Here is a 17641-nt window from a genome sequence, read left to right as displayed (position 1 = left end):
GATTAAGTCAGACATTGATAAAACTTCATTCCCAATTGGCAAAAATATTATTGATTCAGTTCAATATTCAAAGATTGTGTTTTCTGAAGCAGCTCAAGCACTAGTACAATAAACACCCGAGTGCTCTTCACCCGTAATTCTTGTCAGTGTCTTATGCGCTGTTTGATACATCACGATGAAATCTGTGTAAACAGAGAAAAACAACAGTTTTAATATATCACTGATGTAGCAGGAGTAGAAAGTTGTTATTCCAGTGAGAGTGCTCTATGCATAAGCTTTGACTTTTTATTCAATCACTGACTGAATACGATACTGCAGCTTTCCCATGTACTTACTGACACCATCCAAAAGACATGGATCCATTCAAATCACTCACAAACTGCATAACTTGTCCACTTTTAATCTCAGTCTCACAAACAGCCAAGCTGAATACAGGTGTGCTTTCTAACCTTTTTGACTAGCATGAGCAGTTACTTTATGTTTCCCAGCAGAAAGTCCTGTGCTCAAGCACTCATCATAGAAAAGATAGACACTAATATCACAATGATTCTACCTTGTGTGGCGAATGCCCACTGCAAGCGAACAAATATCACATTGCACAGTTACAATTTTCACCTGCAATGTGGCAGTTCACACGAAAAGCCATCACAACAAAATATAGTGTACAAAGGAGTTATCACTCATTAACACAAAATTTACAACAGTCAGGCGTTTGTAGCCATCCTGAAAGAACGTGCGCACTCATAACTACGTTAACGTTCAAAATAATATTATATAACATGCCGCATACGTTTATAACAGCATAAAAACTTCTTGAACTTACTATAACCAGTCAATATACAGATTAATTTACCACTGATGGGTAACAGGTTCTTTGATATTTGCAATCAACAGGCACAAATGGTGTCGCTACCAGAGAGGACATCATTCTACTATAGAAAAGACGAAGTGCTCATAATCAACTCCGTTACCAAGGCTACGCACATTTAGAAACCTGTATACACAAGAGACCAAAACTCTCAGATTCTTGCAGAGCAAACTGACGTAGCCAAAATATACACCGTACTGCTGTCTGTAAGCCCGACAACGATGCCAAGAGTATAAAAAAAACCAGCTGCCTCGAGCTGCAGATGTAAAGTTCTTTGCATCAAAACAGTTCAAATTAGTAATAAAGAGGGCAAGTCTTGCACAGGGCTTTCACAACCCAACCCACTTCCCTCTAAACTATGAGAGGGTAAAAAACGCTATGGCTTTGGGCTCGGTCCATTCGACGATGACACCGAAGAGTATGTCCGGAAACTGCGCACTGCACTGGCCAACTGCTCCGTCCGTGCCGTCAGATCTGCGTCAAACAGCGTGTCCACGGCTACTTCTACAATGCCGTCACCGCTGTTGAGCGATCCGCTCTCCTCTGTCGCATCGTACACAACGGGCGGCACGGGCAACAAGTGCTCCGTCACTGCCCGTCTCTCCTTGAACATGGTGCGTGCCTCGAACTCCCGGAGGTTTGGCTCACTGAGGCGATAGCTGCTTTTAAGCGTTGGGAACTTGACTGGCAGTGCGGTGCTCCTCTTGTCCTCGGGCTCAGTGGTGACTGTGCTCTGAAAGCTGTCCAGCCCTTTGTCTAGGGAACTACTCAGTTTCTGCGGGGCAACAGCTGCGCTTGCCTCCGCTCCGCCCGATGGCTCTTCCCCACATTTGAAGATGTGCTCCATGTCTTCGCGTTTTGCAGTGGGAGGCGAAAGGACATGGTCTGACGACCGTTGCTCCCGTGCAGATCCAATGGTGTTGTTCCCTTTGATGGGCACGGCCAGAGGAGAAGCCGGCACTGGCACTGGTGCACTGCTTGGCTGGCTGTTCCTTCGAGAAAAGATCAAAAACCAATCAGCAAGTGTTAAAATGTGTTCACTTACTGACATACTATAGTAGTAGTAGTAGTATGAAGCTAGGGCTTTGAGTGGACACAATAAGAAACATGCATCTGCCTTCAAAAGGTTTGAGAGATGGGAACTTTGGAAAGATATGAATTTCCTTGCTGCCCCAGCAGAGAGTTTCAAAGTAAAGGGGACATTGCATAAACTACGTGGACATGTTTGTGGCCACATTATTTTTTGCCAGATCCTTTAATGCTCTCCAGAGTATCTATATGTATGTATGGAAAATCTTTGATGGGCATCTGCCGACATAGAGTGCAAGACCGTCGTTATGCACAGAGTTCATGGGCCAGTGGCAGTAACATGAAATCGTTCGATTTATTGATCGATCACCGTAAACACATTTTTCTTCGCGTAACACATCAAGTGCTAAAACATGCTCTCAATTGTGTCAGCACTTCTTTATAGTCACAAGCACCAATGCTACAGGCAGAACATAAGAAATAACAAAGGTCAAACTGCCAGAGCTTGAAAGAGAAAGCAAGATGCAACAGCATAGAAAAAATAAATACGGTAGACTCTCAGTAAATGGCAATCTCTTAGATGGAACTGCCGCTTGAACAGGTGCTTCTGACAAGGTCGGTTTCGTACTTGTATTCTGCACCCTTGTTCCTCTCTCAGTAAATGGAACACCTGTTAAATGGAACATATTTTCCTGGTCCCTTCAGGCTCCGTTTAATGAGTCTACTGTACGAAGTTATACTCACTGCTTTATGCTGTAGAACTCATAAAGCCCATGGAGATTGTGCAGGGTTGTCCGAAGATCTTTGGTGACGATGTTGCAGTAACACCTCAACTTGAGTGAAAAAGAAAGGCAAGGGGATGAACACATGGACATTTAACGGAGTTAATTTAAAACTTTCTGCACCTATATCAGCCTGTGAGGGATACAAGTATGGTTATAGTCAACGAGGGATATATAGTAATAATGCTTTGTTGAATGCAATATAATGTGGTTGAACTCTACCCTAAACAAGAAGCAGGGCTCTGCACATTTCTTTAGTAGTTAAATTTACCTTCTGCTGGCCGTAGACCTAAGTTTAGTAGGCATATCACTTGAGGGCACTATGCCAAGCGTGAGTAAAATTACAGTAATGAATACAATAAAATTAATGTAAATGAGCAGGTTTTGAGTCACCATTTACGTAACAGGCAACCTCTGTAATGGCTGTCTGCCACTAGTGTCGAATAGCTAACATTGTTGTGTGTCTCAAAGGCCATGAGGAATACCTTAACAGACAGCTCTGCAATTGTTACGGCCACCTGTAGTCCTTTTAACATTTAAAACAAACTTGTATCTAAGCATGCACTAGAGTGTGGCGTTGGCATAAAAAGCATATGTGGCAAGAGTTCCTTAAAAAAAAAAAGCAAGACTGTTGATCTATTTAGGCATACAGAATCCAAATAAATGAATCCATTGCTTACTTGTATATATACTACTACTACAGAATGCAAATCGAAACTCCCAAGATTTTGACTTGCAAATATGAGATGTTCATCCAAAGAGGCACACCAAGTCATCAAATGTTGATCATATAAACAGCTGCTAAAGGTCAGAGATGTATAAGAGCCAATACCTGGGCAATGTTGCGATTGAGGAGGTAGACACCGTAGTTGAACGTCATGCGGTCCTTTCCTTTCATATACAAGGGAAACCTGAAATTGACATACAAGATAAAACTGAGAGGGCAAATTGCAAAGAAAATTCCCAAAATCGAACACAGCAAAGGTAGCAAACTCTGGGTAGATCTTCAGATCTGAATGATGACAAAGCCCAAGAATGAATCAGATATGCTAAAAGCAGAGATATCTGTGTCGATAAACCTGTGTTGGAAAATCAAGCAAGGGAATGAATGCATGGTGGCACATGGTGATACCACATGGAAAGAAAGGTTATCCAAGAAATTATTTTGTGGTTTCCACTTATCTTTCCACCAAATAATTTAATACTATACAGTCGACGTCCGATTTCCCGGACGCCTGAAATTCCGGACATGCCTGATTTCCCGGACTCGTCTGTGGCACCGTCAAGTTCCCCGTAGAGTCAATGTATTAAAAAGTCCGAAATTCCGGACGCTTATAGCCTTCGCCATCCGATTTTCCGGACTTTTTACTGTTAACCGCCGACCCAAAGTCACCACCTACGCCGCCATTTTGGTTGTTTTCATTTTCATATCCTTGAACCCACCATACTCGCATCAGCAGCAACGCCGCACCGCGCCGCGGCTGCCGTAACCTCGAAACCGCACGTGTCAATCCGTTGCCAGCCGTAGCTTAGCCAAGCCAAACCTCACTGTGTTCGTTCACGTGTTGTTTTGTCAGCTGTGCCAGCTCTGCGGTCGTGTCTGCGGTTGATCGTTTGCTGCTGCGCGCTACCTTCAGTGATCACGTTTCCCGACCTTCAGCATCCACCGAGTTCCTCGCTGTTTCGTGCTGCGCTTTTCGTCGAGCGGATTCGCCGTTTACAGCAATGGCACCGACTGCTCCTTCGTCTTCGTCCGCGCCTTCGAAGCGCACAAAGCCACCTCGTAGGCTCACGATGACGAACTGCCATCCGCGGACGTTGCCTTCGACGACCTGCGCGCTGGCGGCGTGTTGATTCCAGCCGAGATAACCCTTGAGGGCTTCGCCGACGCTGACAAAGACCTCGAGCTATGTGCGGAGTTGACCGATGACGAAATCATTCATCAAGTTACGGAGGATTCCGATGACACCGAGAACGAAGAGCCAGCTCCTACACAGCCAACGAACACGGAGTTGACGCGAGCACTTATGACACTGTCATTGGTGTACAGCGGCAACATGATGTTGACTGAAATTGAGGCAGACATAATTGCGGGCAAGCGGACCGTGCAAAAGAAAATAAGCGACTTCTTTGCGCCCAAGTGCTGACCTATGAGGTAGTGCCGGCCACGTTGTATTTTTTTTTATAAACGGCTCTTTTCAGAGCCACCTAAACAATGCATTGGCTGAATTGCTATGGGAATCTTGTACTCCGGCTGTGACCCTCTCCGTCAGCGAAAAATACCTACCAAAAATGCACGTTTTCACGTGCATTCGTTTTTCCGGACTGCCCGATTTTCCGGACGTTTTCGCGGTCCCTTGAGGGTCCGGGAAATCGAACGTCGACTGTATATCACTTAGCTGACTTTCGCAAGCATACCAGTCAAAGCATGAAAATGGGCAGTTTTACTGCATTTTCAAATGTCCTGAGGTGTGCATGCCAGATATAATCTTATTACCTGTCCACAGTTAGTGAACGAGAGGTGGCACTAACCGCACAAAAACTAAAATAGTACTAGACAGGTCCTGCCGAGCACTAGTCTTCAAGCGTATGGTTTGCTACATCTGTTGCATGCCAGAGTTCCATGCTGGAATGCTGCGCAGAATAAAAAGGCATAACTCATTGGTTATGTTGTTATATGACTCGTAAAAATGAGTCACATAACCGCAGATTTGGCTGTCTCATGGAGAACTTATGTGCTTTTGCAAATTAAGGCAGAGTCACAGGCAGAATTATTTTAGCTGGCTCAGGCCAACTGACTAATCTTTAGCGAAAAACTCGGTAGCAGATAGATAAGAATGGCAGATGCTCACTCGCGCTCTTTGTCTGTGAAGTGCTCGATGAGGTTGTCTCGCACCGAAGACATAGATCCACAGTGGATAAGGGGATAGCGGAGTGGCATGTCCAAGAAGTGAGACATCATTAGCAGCGTGTGTGCGACGTAACCCAGGGCAACCGAAATCATTTGGTCATCCCGATCTGCGCCGGAAAACAAGAGAAATAACACAGCGCCTTCAATGTCACCGTTACTTACTCTTCACTTCTTCACTCAACAGGGAAAAGCTTTATTAAGTTTGCATGCATAAACAATACAATGGAATGGTAGAGTGCCTTTGCAGCATTGGGCACATTACAATGTTCCCCAAATAGCCGGGCCGAGCATGTCTGGTGTTCCACGTATGATATGTTAGTGAAACACACATTATTCGACAATGTGCAGTGATGAATGCGGTCAAAAGTACGCAGCAGACCAGTATATGCATTTATAGTGGTACTGCCAAGCACCTATGTGAAGCTGCTGCGAAATTCTCGATGCTCAAAGTTGTTGGATGTTGAGAATGACAGTGTTCATACTTCTACAAAACAATGAAGTGCCATTAGCATTACAAAAGTGTCATCCCACCACCTAGCAGTGACACCAGTAAGCAAGTGATGGCCGACACTAACTGAAAAAGACATTACAAAAGGACACTTCTTGTTGGGCCAGTTCACCAGCCCGGAGAGAAGACATAAGTGTAAACTAATGGCATCTTCATCAAATCGCAACGGTGCACACCGGGGCGCCCTGGTGTGCCGTTTCGTCCAATCATCGTAGCATCTGGGCACTCCGGTGCAATTTGTCGAAGATGGCGTTAGATATTTTCAGACTGTATGCAAATGAAGTGGAGGGCCTGATGAAGTCATGTATGGTGAAATAAAAACTTAAGCAAGAATTTTGAAGACCTTTTTCTCATTTTGTTGGTGCCTTTGCCCCCCCTTGTTGCGACAGCCTGCATCTAATGATCACAGCACCAACATCAATGAGGCCTCTAAAGAAGAAAAATTATACGCTCCAAAATACCTTTAACCGATCACATATTGCTGAACAAACAAACTGAAAGTTATTGTCGTGGCCTTACATGAGAGTACAACAAATTCCAAACTCAGTACTAATAGGAAAACACAAGAGTTTGAACACTCACCACTGAAGTCCTCACTATTAGGAAGATGAACAAGACAAATAGTGTAGCCTTTTTCTTCTGGGAACTGGAAGACATATTGAAAGTGAGTATTAAACAGATAGGCCAGAAGCAAAAGTCTTCACATCATAGCTCGCAGCGATTTTATCCTACTGACATCTCATTCCTTGTAGAGTATGTAAGCTGTAATGTCACATCATCATACCAGCGTTTCTTTTGATGTGCTTACAATGAAACAGAAGGCATACTGAAAACTGCAATGCCCCAAGAGTGAGAGTGGTAGAAGGCCACTGAAGATTAAGTGCTCCAGAAAAAATAGTTCCCTTCACAGCCAACGTTAAATAAAAGTCATATGCTGCATCCTTCCGTTACCTAATAAAGCAACGAAACCTTATTTTCTCTTGTGTCACTTCCTTAATTGTCACATGGCTTGACTTGTATAGATAATTGAATTAGTGAACAAATTAATTTAGCTGCAAGATTAAACAAAACAACTGCATTTGTGAAGCGTGCTCACTAGGCCATTCTGGAGACATGCGGCTTATGCAGCTAGTGATAATTGCATATACTAGTATACCAACATTCCCTTTCACTGGCCAATATGGGCAATGTACAAGCATCGTAAAGAGGTAAGGAGAATGGCCAAAAATATCCCCTTTAACGCATAACAAAGTTGATCAGCAAATGTAGTGAAACTGCACTCGTTGACAAGTGAACTATACTATAACAAAATGATAGTAGAGACAAAGTGCTGACTTTTTGAATAAGTCACTTGAAGACACAGATTAAAGCACTTCCAAAATGCATTTCACACAAGGCAAAAACAAGTAATGTGACTGCCATCCAAATGAGCCACCCTGATAGAGGGTTACTGACAAGTATGGGAATACTAGTGGTTATGGCACTCAACTGCTGACCCAAAGGTCGCACGATTTATTCCCAGTGGCAGTGGCCACATTTCGATGGAGGCGAAATTCTAGAGGCACGTGTGCTTGGATTTAGGTGACTGTTAAAGAACCCCAGGTGGTCGAAATTTCCGGAGCCTTCCACTACAGCGTCTCTCATAGTCATATTGTGGTTTTGGAACATGAAACGCCAATGATTATTGTTAATGTTTATCAGAAGGCATCACACTTACAGACACTACGGGGTAGATGAAAGCCAGCTCAGTGATGAGCTCCTTCTGTCTGAACAGCAGCCGCGAGGAAGTCTTGAGCAGGTTCTCCCGAACTTCAAAGTAGTGCCTCCGTCTTTCCACTAGCGTGTTCCGCTTCTCCACGAGTTCGGCTGCCATTGCTGCCAGGTGCTTCTCTGCCCGTGCAAAAGAAAGTCAATCGACAGTGCATTGGCTAGGTACAGTAGACTTTCATTAAACGGAACCTGAAGGAACCAGGAAAATGTGTTCCGTTTAACAGGAGTTCCGTTTACTGAGAGGTGAACAGGGCTGCAGAATTCAAGTATGAAACCAATCCTATTAGAGGCAATTGTTCTGTTTGAGCAGCAGCTATGTTAAGAGATTTCTGTTTGCTGAGAGTCCACTATATTGCTCAATGCTTTCACATCATGTGAACAAGATCGACATATTAGTATATGTATGGCAAGAGAAAATCAACATGAGTTCATGAATGAGACTGCAGCAAGAACCCTCGGTTGTGCCTTAGTCACACATTGAAGAGGCCCAAAACTGGGAAAGCTGGCTTTCTATTCTGCAAGCACAAAACGTGACTCCCCTGCCTCTTCCAATATTATAAGGAGTCACCTTACAGTGTAACTAAGTAATACCTGCAACAATGCCTATTACTTTCAAACTGCTACAGTTGTTAAAGCATACCACTAACCTTTTATCTAATATGCGAACTTGTGCAGGTTAAAGGGACACTAAAGGCAAATAAAAATTTATGTTAGAGTGGAAGGTCAATGTTTGAGAATGTCCAAAATGTCAATATTATCAATAGCAGTGCTGTAGTAATCGAGAAGTTAAGTTAGATGTAGGACACTACATGCACCACCAGTGGGACGTTTTGGAACGAGCCCGACGACGTCAAGAGTCCCGAGTACAAATTATCCCATATGATAAAAAAAAAAAAGAACATTCAGAGCATTGCAAGACGTAATAAAATGCTGCTTGTGCGTTTCAGTTTGACTCATTGAAAGCGGAATTTGACGTTACAGTGTAGAACGGCGCGGGTTGTGCAAAAGTTTTGTTTTCGAAGGGCGGCGCTCCGCTCGCCCGGTCGGTATTTAGTGGTAGTTTCCTTATCGCGTACTGCAGCGTGTGCCTTGCATGCTCATGAAAGTCACTCTAATGGAAAGTTCGACAAAATGCGGTGTCCACGTGATGTTGTGTAATGTGCCCTTCAGAGCAGAAACCACAGCATCGGCTGCCGGGCAGTAAAGGCGGGCAATGTTGGGGCAAGGCAAATGCTGTCTGGAGGCCTTTTCAGGCGCGCTATTCGAAGTGCACTAACGCTGTGTGGACCACTAAAACATGACTTTGATTTAAAATAAGCATTTCCTTGGCATGAAACAAACCCTATGAGGTTTCTGGAATGCTATTTCAATAATCAACGTCGACTTGAAATTTGCCTTCAGTGTCCCTTTAGGAACCCTATATTTCAACGGTACATCAGTTTCCACCACTTAGCTTCGTTCAAGAACTGTATAAGCCCATTTCTAGTATATTTCCTGCAAGTAATGCAGTGACATGGCCCAAAATAGATTATCTCTTTTTCTTTTTTTTCCCATGTCCGTTAACCCCTTAAACATAGCTGTCAAGGTTGAACTTGATACTTTACATTCTCAATTTTTTTTAAAGAAGTATGCAAACAAATTTTCCAAGCCGAGCATGTACAAGCTAAGCTGACAATGTACTCTGTTAAGACACCATGTGCTAGAGTTTTGCGGTATAATTGGGAGATACACTTCTCAACTGGCTGTACAAACTGGACAAGCAAGTCACTGCTTTTGGACAAGCTCCAGACAAACTTGTGATCTTGATGGCCTTGCGTAATGGCTTGGTTGAATTATTGCTACAGAAAGCATGAACACACAAGAGGAATGCCTTGTATTTTTCTCTCTTCTGATTGGCTCACCATCTTTAGTAAGTACGTGCGAATACTCGGAATTTCGAATATCGAGCTGTATAGCTTCCTGTTAGACTTGATTTTCAAATTGAATAGGTGCTATATTCATAAATATGAATACTTTTTTAATAGTTTACAAACACTTCAAGGTATCAATTGCACCAAAAAAAAAAAAAAGCACGATGTTGGCAAAATTGAAGTACCATAAGTATTGTCCTCATCCCCATGGGCATAGTATATACACATACCTATATATAGGACAGCAAGAACCTCCCCTTGAGATAAAAGGCAGGCTATGCCCCTTATGAACACACATTACATTCCTGCAATGTTGATGCAGGCCACAAAAAACAACTTGCATTTGTGGCATTCAACTAAAACGCTAAAAAAATGAACAAAAATAAATGAAGAAAATGAGGCACCTTTGTCAGCTAGCTCCTGCGCCTTAGCTCGGCAGGCTACTTGTTCCTTTTCGAGCTGCCGAGAACGCTCTTCGATGACTTCTTTCAGCAGACCTATCCGAAGCTGCACCTTTTCCTGCTCGGCAAGACGCTCGTGAAGCTGTAGCCTCTGCTGAAGCCGCTGCTCTATAGCTCGGCGAACACGCGACACTGATGCTTGCGTTTGCTTGATAGCTCTCTCAGTCATCATCATCCTGAAATTGTAAAACAAAAAGATTCTACCTGTACACAAATATATTCAACATCAACTCTATCAGCATTCGTTCATTCAAAATTTTCTTGCTACTCAACCATGTTCAACCTTTAATAAGGTAGCAAATTGGGTACGTTGTAATACTATACTCATTATGGCCAGGGCAAACAAAACACAGCAAAAGAAAAGGAAAGATGACACAGTTGTTTAGCAATTGAAAGTTTATTAGAAAAAACACGAAATAAATATATGGGCAGGAAGGAGATTGTCACGTGAACCGCACTCCCCTGAAGATAACCAAAAAACCACAAAGCAATATTAGCACACACAAATGGACACAACTGCGCACATTCCAGAAAAGCCACTTCTGTATCAATCAGCTGTGTCCATTTATGTGCGCTAATACTGCTTTGTGGTTTTTGGTTATCTTCAGGGGCGTGCGGTACGTGTGATAATCTCTTTGCTGTCCATATGTATATTTCATGCTCTTTCTAATACACTTTCAGTCGCTACACAGCGCCTCTTTCCCTTTCTTGTGCTGTGTTCTGTTTGCACTGGCCATCATGAGCACATTCAACCTCTTTGTCAATGCTCTCCCTGCCAACCAAGAGAAACGCTGAATGCACTCATTGATTCAATCGCAGAACTTTTACTAGAACACATTACCTGCTGTCACATGCGTACGTGTTGCCTTTGAGGGACACTTCTCGCTGTGATTTTGACCCGACATTGACTACGGTGTAAACGTGAAATGCTTGTTACATCAACCTAGCTTGACCGCGCTTTATGTCATTACTGCTTATGCAGGGCTGGCTTGGAAGCACTGGAAAGGACCGTGATAATAAAGCCTTTCCATTAACTGAATCTGAAGTGTTTATAGCAGAATTATCAAGACGGTACAAGAAGGGAGAACGTGCACACAGGCGCTATGTGTACGTGTTCTCCCTTCTTGTCCCGTCTTGATAATTCTGTGCTAAACACTTCAGATATGTCATACCAACAAGGCCAAAAGTCAGCCCTTCCTTTCCATTAAGTATGCTTCATGGCATCAGTCTATCACAGAAGTTCTATATGTTGAAAATACTATACCAAACCAATTTTGCCTATTTCACCAAGTTTAATGGCACTTGAATGCCCCAATTTCATGTTTCAAAATCATCAGATAGAGTCAGAATAAAAAGCCCTTTGGGAGTGTGTGAAGAACAAAATTTGTATAATAATTATTAACTAATGTAGAATAGTCGCCATAATTAACATATGATTATTAAAAGAAACTGCATGGTTTAAGGTTCTAAAACTGCATTGACACAGCAGTGGAGGGACCTCGATTAATTTTGGCCACACTAGGATCGCTAGCATTCTCATTTTGCCCATATCAAAGTGCTGCCATCACGACAGGGTACTGACTCCGTGACCCCACTGAATTTAGGTTTAGGTGCACATTAAACAACCCCAGCTGGTCAAAATTAACCTGAAGTCCCTTCGGAATGGCATGCCTCACTCATGCCATGGTTTTGTCATGTAAAACCCCAAAAGTTAGCTTTTTTTTTTTTAAGAACAAGACTATACAGACATGTAATTTCTTGAGTTCTGTCGCCCGCTTACTGAAATTTGGTATGAATACCAGTACAAGTTGCTTACCGCTTTAGGCTGTTGACTGAGCAGGAATTCCTCATCACAGTTGGGTCTGAGTAAAGAACTTCGTATAAGTTGTGGCCTGAATTGTCGCCCTTTGGTCCCTGCTGAAACAAGGAGCAAGGAACAATTCCAAGTTGTCAGCAATGTGAATGGATGCAGCGTGATCATGTAAATGTACGTGTTTGTTAGTGGTTCCCATAGATGAGTAATCAGCAATAATTCAGTCATAATAATCGAATGTGCCTTTGTCAGAAACGAAACGAAGGTTATAATCTAAACACTGTAGCAGGCTTGTACGACACCAACTTGTAGGCACCCACAAACCATTCCTGTGGTTAGTTGTGCTATCAGAACAACTTGTTAACCTATGAAATACTGATAGAACTAAAAAGCTAGAGAAAACCGAATATGTAAGAAAGATATACAAAAGGACAGACTGATGGGCTAGTTGGTAGTGCATAATTCTGAACAGTAGCGCAAAAAAGCACACAGACAGCGAAAGATCAAGACGAGACACAGCGCTGTGTCCAGTCTTGATCTGTCGTTGTCCATGTGCTTCTTTGCGCTACTGTTCAGAATTAAGATATACAAGTTTTCACTGTCTTGGCCATTTAAAGGCCAATGTTTAGTATATTTTAACGTGACTTGCAGCTACTATACAGGGGTTTTTGCCTTTTTGTTCCTTATAAGCAAAAGTACAGCCTGTACCTGCACCAGAGATTTTTCCACAAACACCCAAAGGAGGGCTTGTTCACTTCCCCTTGTTTTTCTGAAGGTGCCCCTTTAATTTGTATCAATTTTATTTTTGTGATGGCCAATTTTGTTTAATAGATTCGAAACAAGCAGATGTGCACGGCACCTGTGTCCATACATATTAAACTAACTGCTGTGTGTAGCAGCTGCAAGTCAGTTGGGGGGACACTACGCCTGAAAACTTTTTTTTTTTACAATTCTTTACCAACTTAAATGAAACCCGCTGAGTTTATGTATATTTGTGTGCTGATTTCAAATATGCATTTTTTTCCCTAGTACAATATGTAGTTTTTGAATTCCAGGTGCCATTTTGGGAGCCATAGTTTGCCTAAACTGAGAGACACAAAGTAATTAAGCGCATCAGAATGACCTGGAATGAGTACAGAGTGCAAGAAAACAAGAATGGATGTTCTAAGGCCATTTGAACAAAAATTGTGGCATTTTGAATATTTGTGGCTGAAATCCCAGCTAGGAGTAAACTAATTTGGAATGTTCATCGTGCCATAACTTTTGTTCAAATAGGTTTAGGACATCCATTCTTTTCTTGCACTCTGTACTTATTCCAGGTCATTCCGATGTGCTTAATTACTTTGTAACTCTCTCAGTTTAGGCAAACTGGGGCTCCCAAAAAGCATATGAAATGTTTGATATTTTAAAAACAATATGGTATACTAGAAAAATAATTGCATATTTGAAATCTGCACACAAATATGCATAAACTCAGCAAGTTTCATCTCAATCGACAAAGAATTAAAAAAAAATTTCAGGACCCATGTCCCCCCTTAAATTCTAACACAATATATACAGTCTTATGTTCTTCGATCCTGTGTGTTCGTAAGTACGGCTCTATTTCTTGTATAAAATGGAGTATAAATTCTTTGCGATCTTTGTCATGAATATTGGACTCACAAGCGTAGCTAGTGATACGCAACCACATTGACACAAATAAAAAATTCAAGATAACCACCGCTTCTCAGACACCCCCAGTTGATATTTATACACACCCCATAGGTTCAACTCCTGGGGAAACCCCTCACCTGCACAATGGTGTTTGCAGCTCCATAAATGCCTTCTGGCATGGCAAAAAGGAGTGTATTCGGCAGAAACTTCCTTCCATCCTTGGGCACCTTTCAAAAAGTAAAAAAACTCGCATTAAGGTTATGCAAAGCGACGTAACTGTCTCATTAAGGAATCTCATAACATACTTGTTCCCTAACTAATATCAGTGGCCATATCCAACAAACAAAACAAAACATTTGAGTAAGTTAAAGGGAAGTTGGACTACTCATGAGGAAATGCATGGTTACTCGAGTGAAATGCAAATGCTCCAAGTAACTAAAATAATAAAATGTGTACAGATGTGTCAAAACAGTACAAATTTTTTGCTATAAATACTTCACAAGTAAGGTGCCCAAGTAAGTCTATCAATGGTGAAGGCCACTGCTATGCATAGCTTAAAGGGACCGACAACTAATTTTTGTGTTGCCCATTTTCTTTAGCGCAACGAAAAGCTTATCGGTGAGAGTGTCTAATCACGGAATGGTAACATGGAAAACGCCGTGAAACAGTTGTAATCAGAATTGTTCTATCTGCGGCGAATATGAAGTCTTAAAGACAAGTGACAACCGATGCTGCAAACAGTGAGCGCGAGAGCCGTTCGTGTTCGAGCGCGGCGGTTTGCTGCGCATGCGCCGCGGCTCGACATGTTCCACTGGCTACCGCGAAGGCAGCGCCGCTTCTCACCGTGCAACTCCTTTTACATCGTAAGCAGCACATAATAGAGCGGGGATAGCTAATAATATACATACTCCAATTTTCAGGACTAATTATGGCACGAATGACAGCATCAGACTACGTGACTACATACAGCAAAAAGTGATCGACTCCGTAATCGAGCTTCAAGGCTCTTCCGCTAGGCTGCGCGACATACCGGTTTTTGTTACTTTTAAACACGATTTAAAAATATAAACCCTACTCACAACACGAAAAGGATGCTGCAATCTGTCACTACATTTCACTGTCTTTTCATTTTTACCAGGATCTAATCACACATTGTCACCGGTTGTCAGTCCTGCAAAGAGCTAGTTGATGTTGAGCTTTTCTTTTCTTGTGGCTTTGGACACCTTTACAAGAAACCTTGTGTCTACAACTTTTCTACAATGATGCAGACTGTGCATGGCTTTGTCAAGCCAATCAACACACTTGCATATGTTGCATGTTTATGTAGTTGCCACAGCTTCACTTAATTACATTTAGTTTATAGGTCAGACTGGCCCCTGAATGAACTGCATGTTGTTTCAGAGAGCCTGTCACAATTCCAAGTTTGCTAGTCACTGCTATAAGCAATTAATATTGATGCTAAATAAGTCATTACTATCCTGACATTTACCATAACAGGAAAAAAAAAAGTCCAATGACTACCTGTTCACCAAGGAAGGAGAGCCCATGAAGATTGACATCCCATTCTATCAGACAAGTGGCACAAGAGTCATTCCTCTTGGTTAGCCAGACTCGCACCACTAGGGCTGCATAGTGTCCCAACGAGTCAAGGAAACAAAAATGCCATCTCAGTGCATACCATAAACTGTGAAACTGCACAGAAGGCTATCAAAGTAAGCGTCCCAGCCATATGTGCAAACCAAGGTAGAACAATATAATACGTACTGTGGTAATTGTCAAATGCACAAAGCCAGAAAGTGTGATGGGTGAGATGAACCACTGAGCAAAAAATGCACCTAAATGGTTTTACTCGCTAACAAATACATGTTAACAAAACTGTGTTAGTATGATACTTTCCTAGCAACATAGTTTTCCAGTTTTGAAGATGTACCAAAAAGATTTCTGTGCTGTGCTTTCCAATAGAAGGTACACTAATATTCCCACATGCTATGTCGCTATTTCGACAAGATAATCTGAAGACTGGGGAGAAAAAACATGCGGCTTTCTCCACTACTTAGGAGGCAACGTTTACTACTCTCTGGTGGAAATATTGCAGTCCATATCTACACAGTGCTGGTTGCCAAGATATGGGCGCAGCTCTATCTCTGTCCGTATCTATGGCATTTGCGAGTGGAGTCGTTGCTCCTTATGAAGACCATGTTGCTGTGAAAATGCAGCCATGGCATTGAGCCTCGAAGTACTGCCGAAACTGAGGAATGATTGCACTATGAGCCTGAGGATCACAAACAGTACATATATACACAGTCATCTCTCAGCACAGTTATCTTTCCAGTCACATCTGTTGGGATGAAAGAAAGTGCAGGTGCAATAGGAAATTTTTTACCAAATTAAGGTTATGTAATAAATAAATTGTCCATGTTCTTGGCTGCAAAGTATTTTTTGTCTTTTTTTTTTTTGGTTTCATGAAAAACACGTGCACACATACTGCAAGTGACGAAAAACAAGATCCAAGGCCTATGACTTTTACAGGGGTTTGATTTTGTAGCCTGAGCTTGGAGCTCTTGTAGCTTGATATGTGTAGATTACCTTGAATGAATGAATGGATAAATTAATGAGTGAATGAATGAAGCCACGTCTCTCTCGCATATGTCCCTCATCTCTACACACTTCAGCTTCATAACTTCACTGGGAAGAGTGCTGTAAACAGCAACACTCACCTTACCTTCCTTGCACCAATGTAAGTCAATGTACACTAGGTCCCAACAAACACTTCTGCAAAAACTTGACAGAACTGACAATCGCGTCGCAATAAATAGAAATTCAAGTACAAACACCAAAGGTACAGTGTGATTGGATCTGTAAAAAGGATACATTTGGAAGAATTATTTCGCAGGTTGTTGAACTTAGCCATCTGTAGTTGCTGCCACATCGGATTCTGTAGCAGAAATAAGACAAGTGCATTGTGTTTTATAATGTAAACACTTAAATTCAGTGTTTCCTATTAATCGAAACATCAGTGGACATGCAAAATCCCGCTTACCAAATTATTTTCGCACACTTCACTGGTGTAAATGGCTGAAAACCAACATAACGAAACTTTATTTCAATGGTCAAATGTCGCACGTTTTTCAGTGCGCTTACAAAAGGCAGCACATTACGGCTTAGTAAGCAGGCTGCATCACTCACCGGGGTCATCGCGGTTTAGGTGAATTGTGTAGAAAAGGCCAAAATACTCAGTCTCTGATATTTCGGGTGACACGACGTTTCGCGCATGTATTGCTGTCAAGTGCCTCAGTCGCCTCTGTAAAAATAAATAAATAAATAAAAAAGATGCGGAAGAAACAGTATCCGGAGGTACCCAAGAATAAGTGTCAAGCGACGGCTACAGCGGCTACAAACTGGGCCGGGAAAAAACGCAACTTGGCAGCTGGTAAATCGCAACAGCCGGTGGAGTTGTAGTGCACAGAACGAAACAAAACACGAAAACACGTGAACGAAAGTGTTACCTGATTGCTCAGCAAAGGAATGTGCCGCCTGCGTATTCGTGTGTCGAACGCGTAGTCGGTCAATTCCATCGTGGTCCGTTTACGGTGCACCAGTTACACATCCCCATACACCAAAGGGAAGTGTAAACAGCGGGCGTATACACGGCCAATGGCACTTTCCTGTTGCGCGCAGGTTCACTTCGCCATTAAACCACACGTCGCGGGCTAGCAAACGTTGTTCGAAACGCACGTTGATTCCCGCTTTTACGCGGTGCGTCCCGGCGTCTGTTCAGTAGAAAGGTTAGCAGTCAATATTCTTGAACACATTCCTAAACTTGCCCTGCATAGCAAACACGGCAAGGGTGCCAAACAGAAGAGCACAGGCACACCTACATAAACAGCGGAACCGGAAGCTACAAGCGTGGCAAACTAACGACGCGACTTCTAACGA

At 42.5% G+C, this 17641-nt stretch overlaps 1 protein-coding gene across 2 annotated transcripts; it reads right to left on the bottom strand.

The window, feature by feature from the left end:
- Positions 1 to 396: 396 nt before the first annotated feature.
- On the bottom strand, positions 397 to 17587 carry LOC119387942 (UV radiation resistance-associated protein). Of its 2 annotated transcripts, none has more exons than XM_037655524.2 (14): positions 17212 to 17587; positions 16892 to 17006; positions 16746 to 16780; positions 16577 to 16640; positions 15227 to 15330; positions 13843 to 13932; positions 12056 to 12156; positions 10183 to 10415; positions 7816 to 7988; positions 6681 to 6744; positions 5532 to 5697; positions 3512 to 3590; positions 2642 to 2730; positions 397 to 1860 (listed from the first exon to the last, which is right to left on the bottom strand). In XM_037655524.2, exons 1-14 carry the CDS (start codon positions 17278 to 17280, stop codon positions 1245 to 1247), a joined length of 1998 nt encoding a protein of 665 aa, XP_037511452.1. In that variant the 5' UTR covers positions 17281 to 17587; the 3' UTR covers positions 397 to 1244. The 2 variants fall into 2 exon arrangements, with proteins under 2 accessions (XP_037511452.1, XP_037511453.1); XM_037655525.2 differs by having other exon boundaries at positions 12056 to 12153.
- Between the last annotated feature and the right edge of the window lie 54 nt (positions 17588 to 17641).

This window comes from Rhipicephalus sanguineus, chromosome 3, assembly GCF_013339695.2.
Source record: "Rhipicephalus sanguineus isolate Rsan-2018 chromosome 3, BIME_Rsan_1.4, whole genome shotgun sequence".
Lineage (NCBI taxonomy): Eukaryota > Metazoa > Arthropoda > Arachnida > Ixodida > Ixodidae > Rhipicephalus > Rhipicephalus sanguineus.
Note: the sequence above shows the minus strand (reverse complement) of the source record. Positions and strands in the feature narration are given on the sequence as shown.

Excerpts from the sequence above, each read along its gene's own strand:
- LOC119387942 (XM_037655524.2), bottom strand. The coding sequence starts at position 17,280 with ATGGAATTGACCGACTACGCGTTCGACACACGAATACGCAGGCGGCAC. Across the intron at positions 16,641-16,745 it reads AAGTGTGCGAAAATAATTTG|AATCCGATGTGGCAGCAACT; the intron begins GTAAGCGGGATT and ends TTTCTGCTACAG. Across the intron at positions 1,861-2,641 it reads GAGTTCTACAGCATAAAGCA|GAACAGCCAGCCAAGCAGTG; the intron begins GTGAGTATAACT and ends CTTTTCTCGAAG.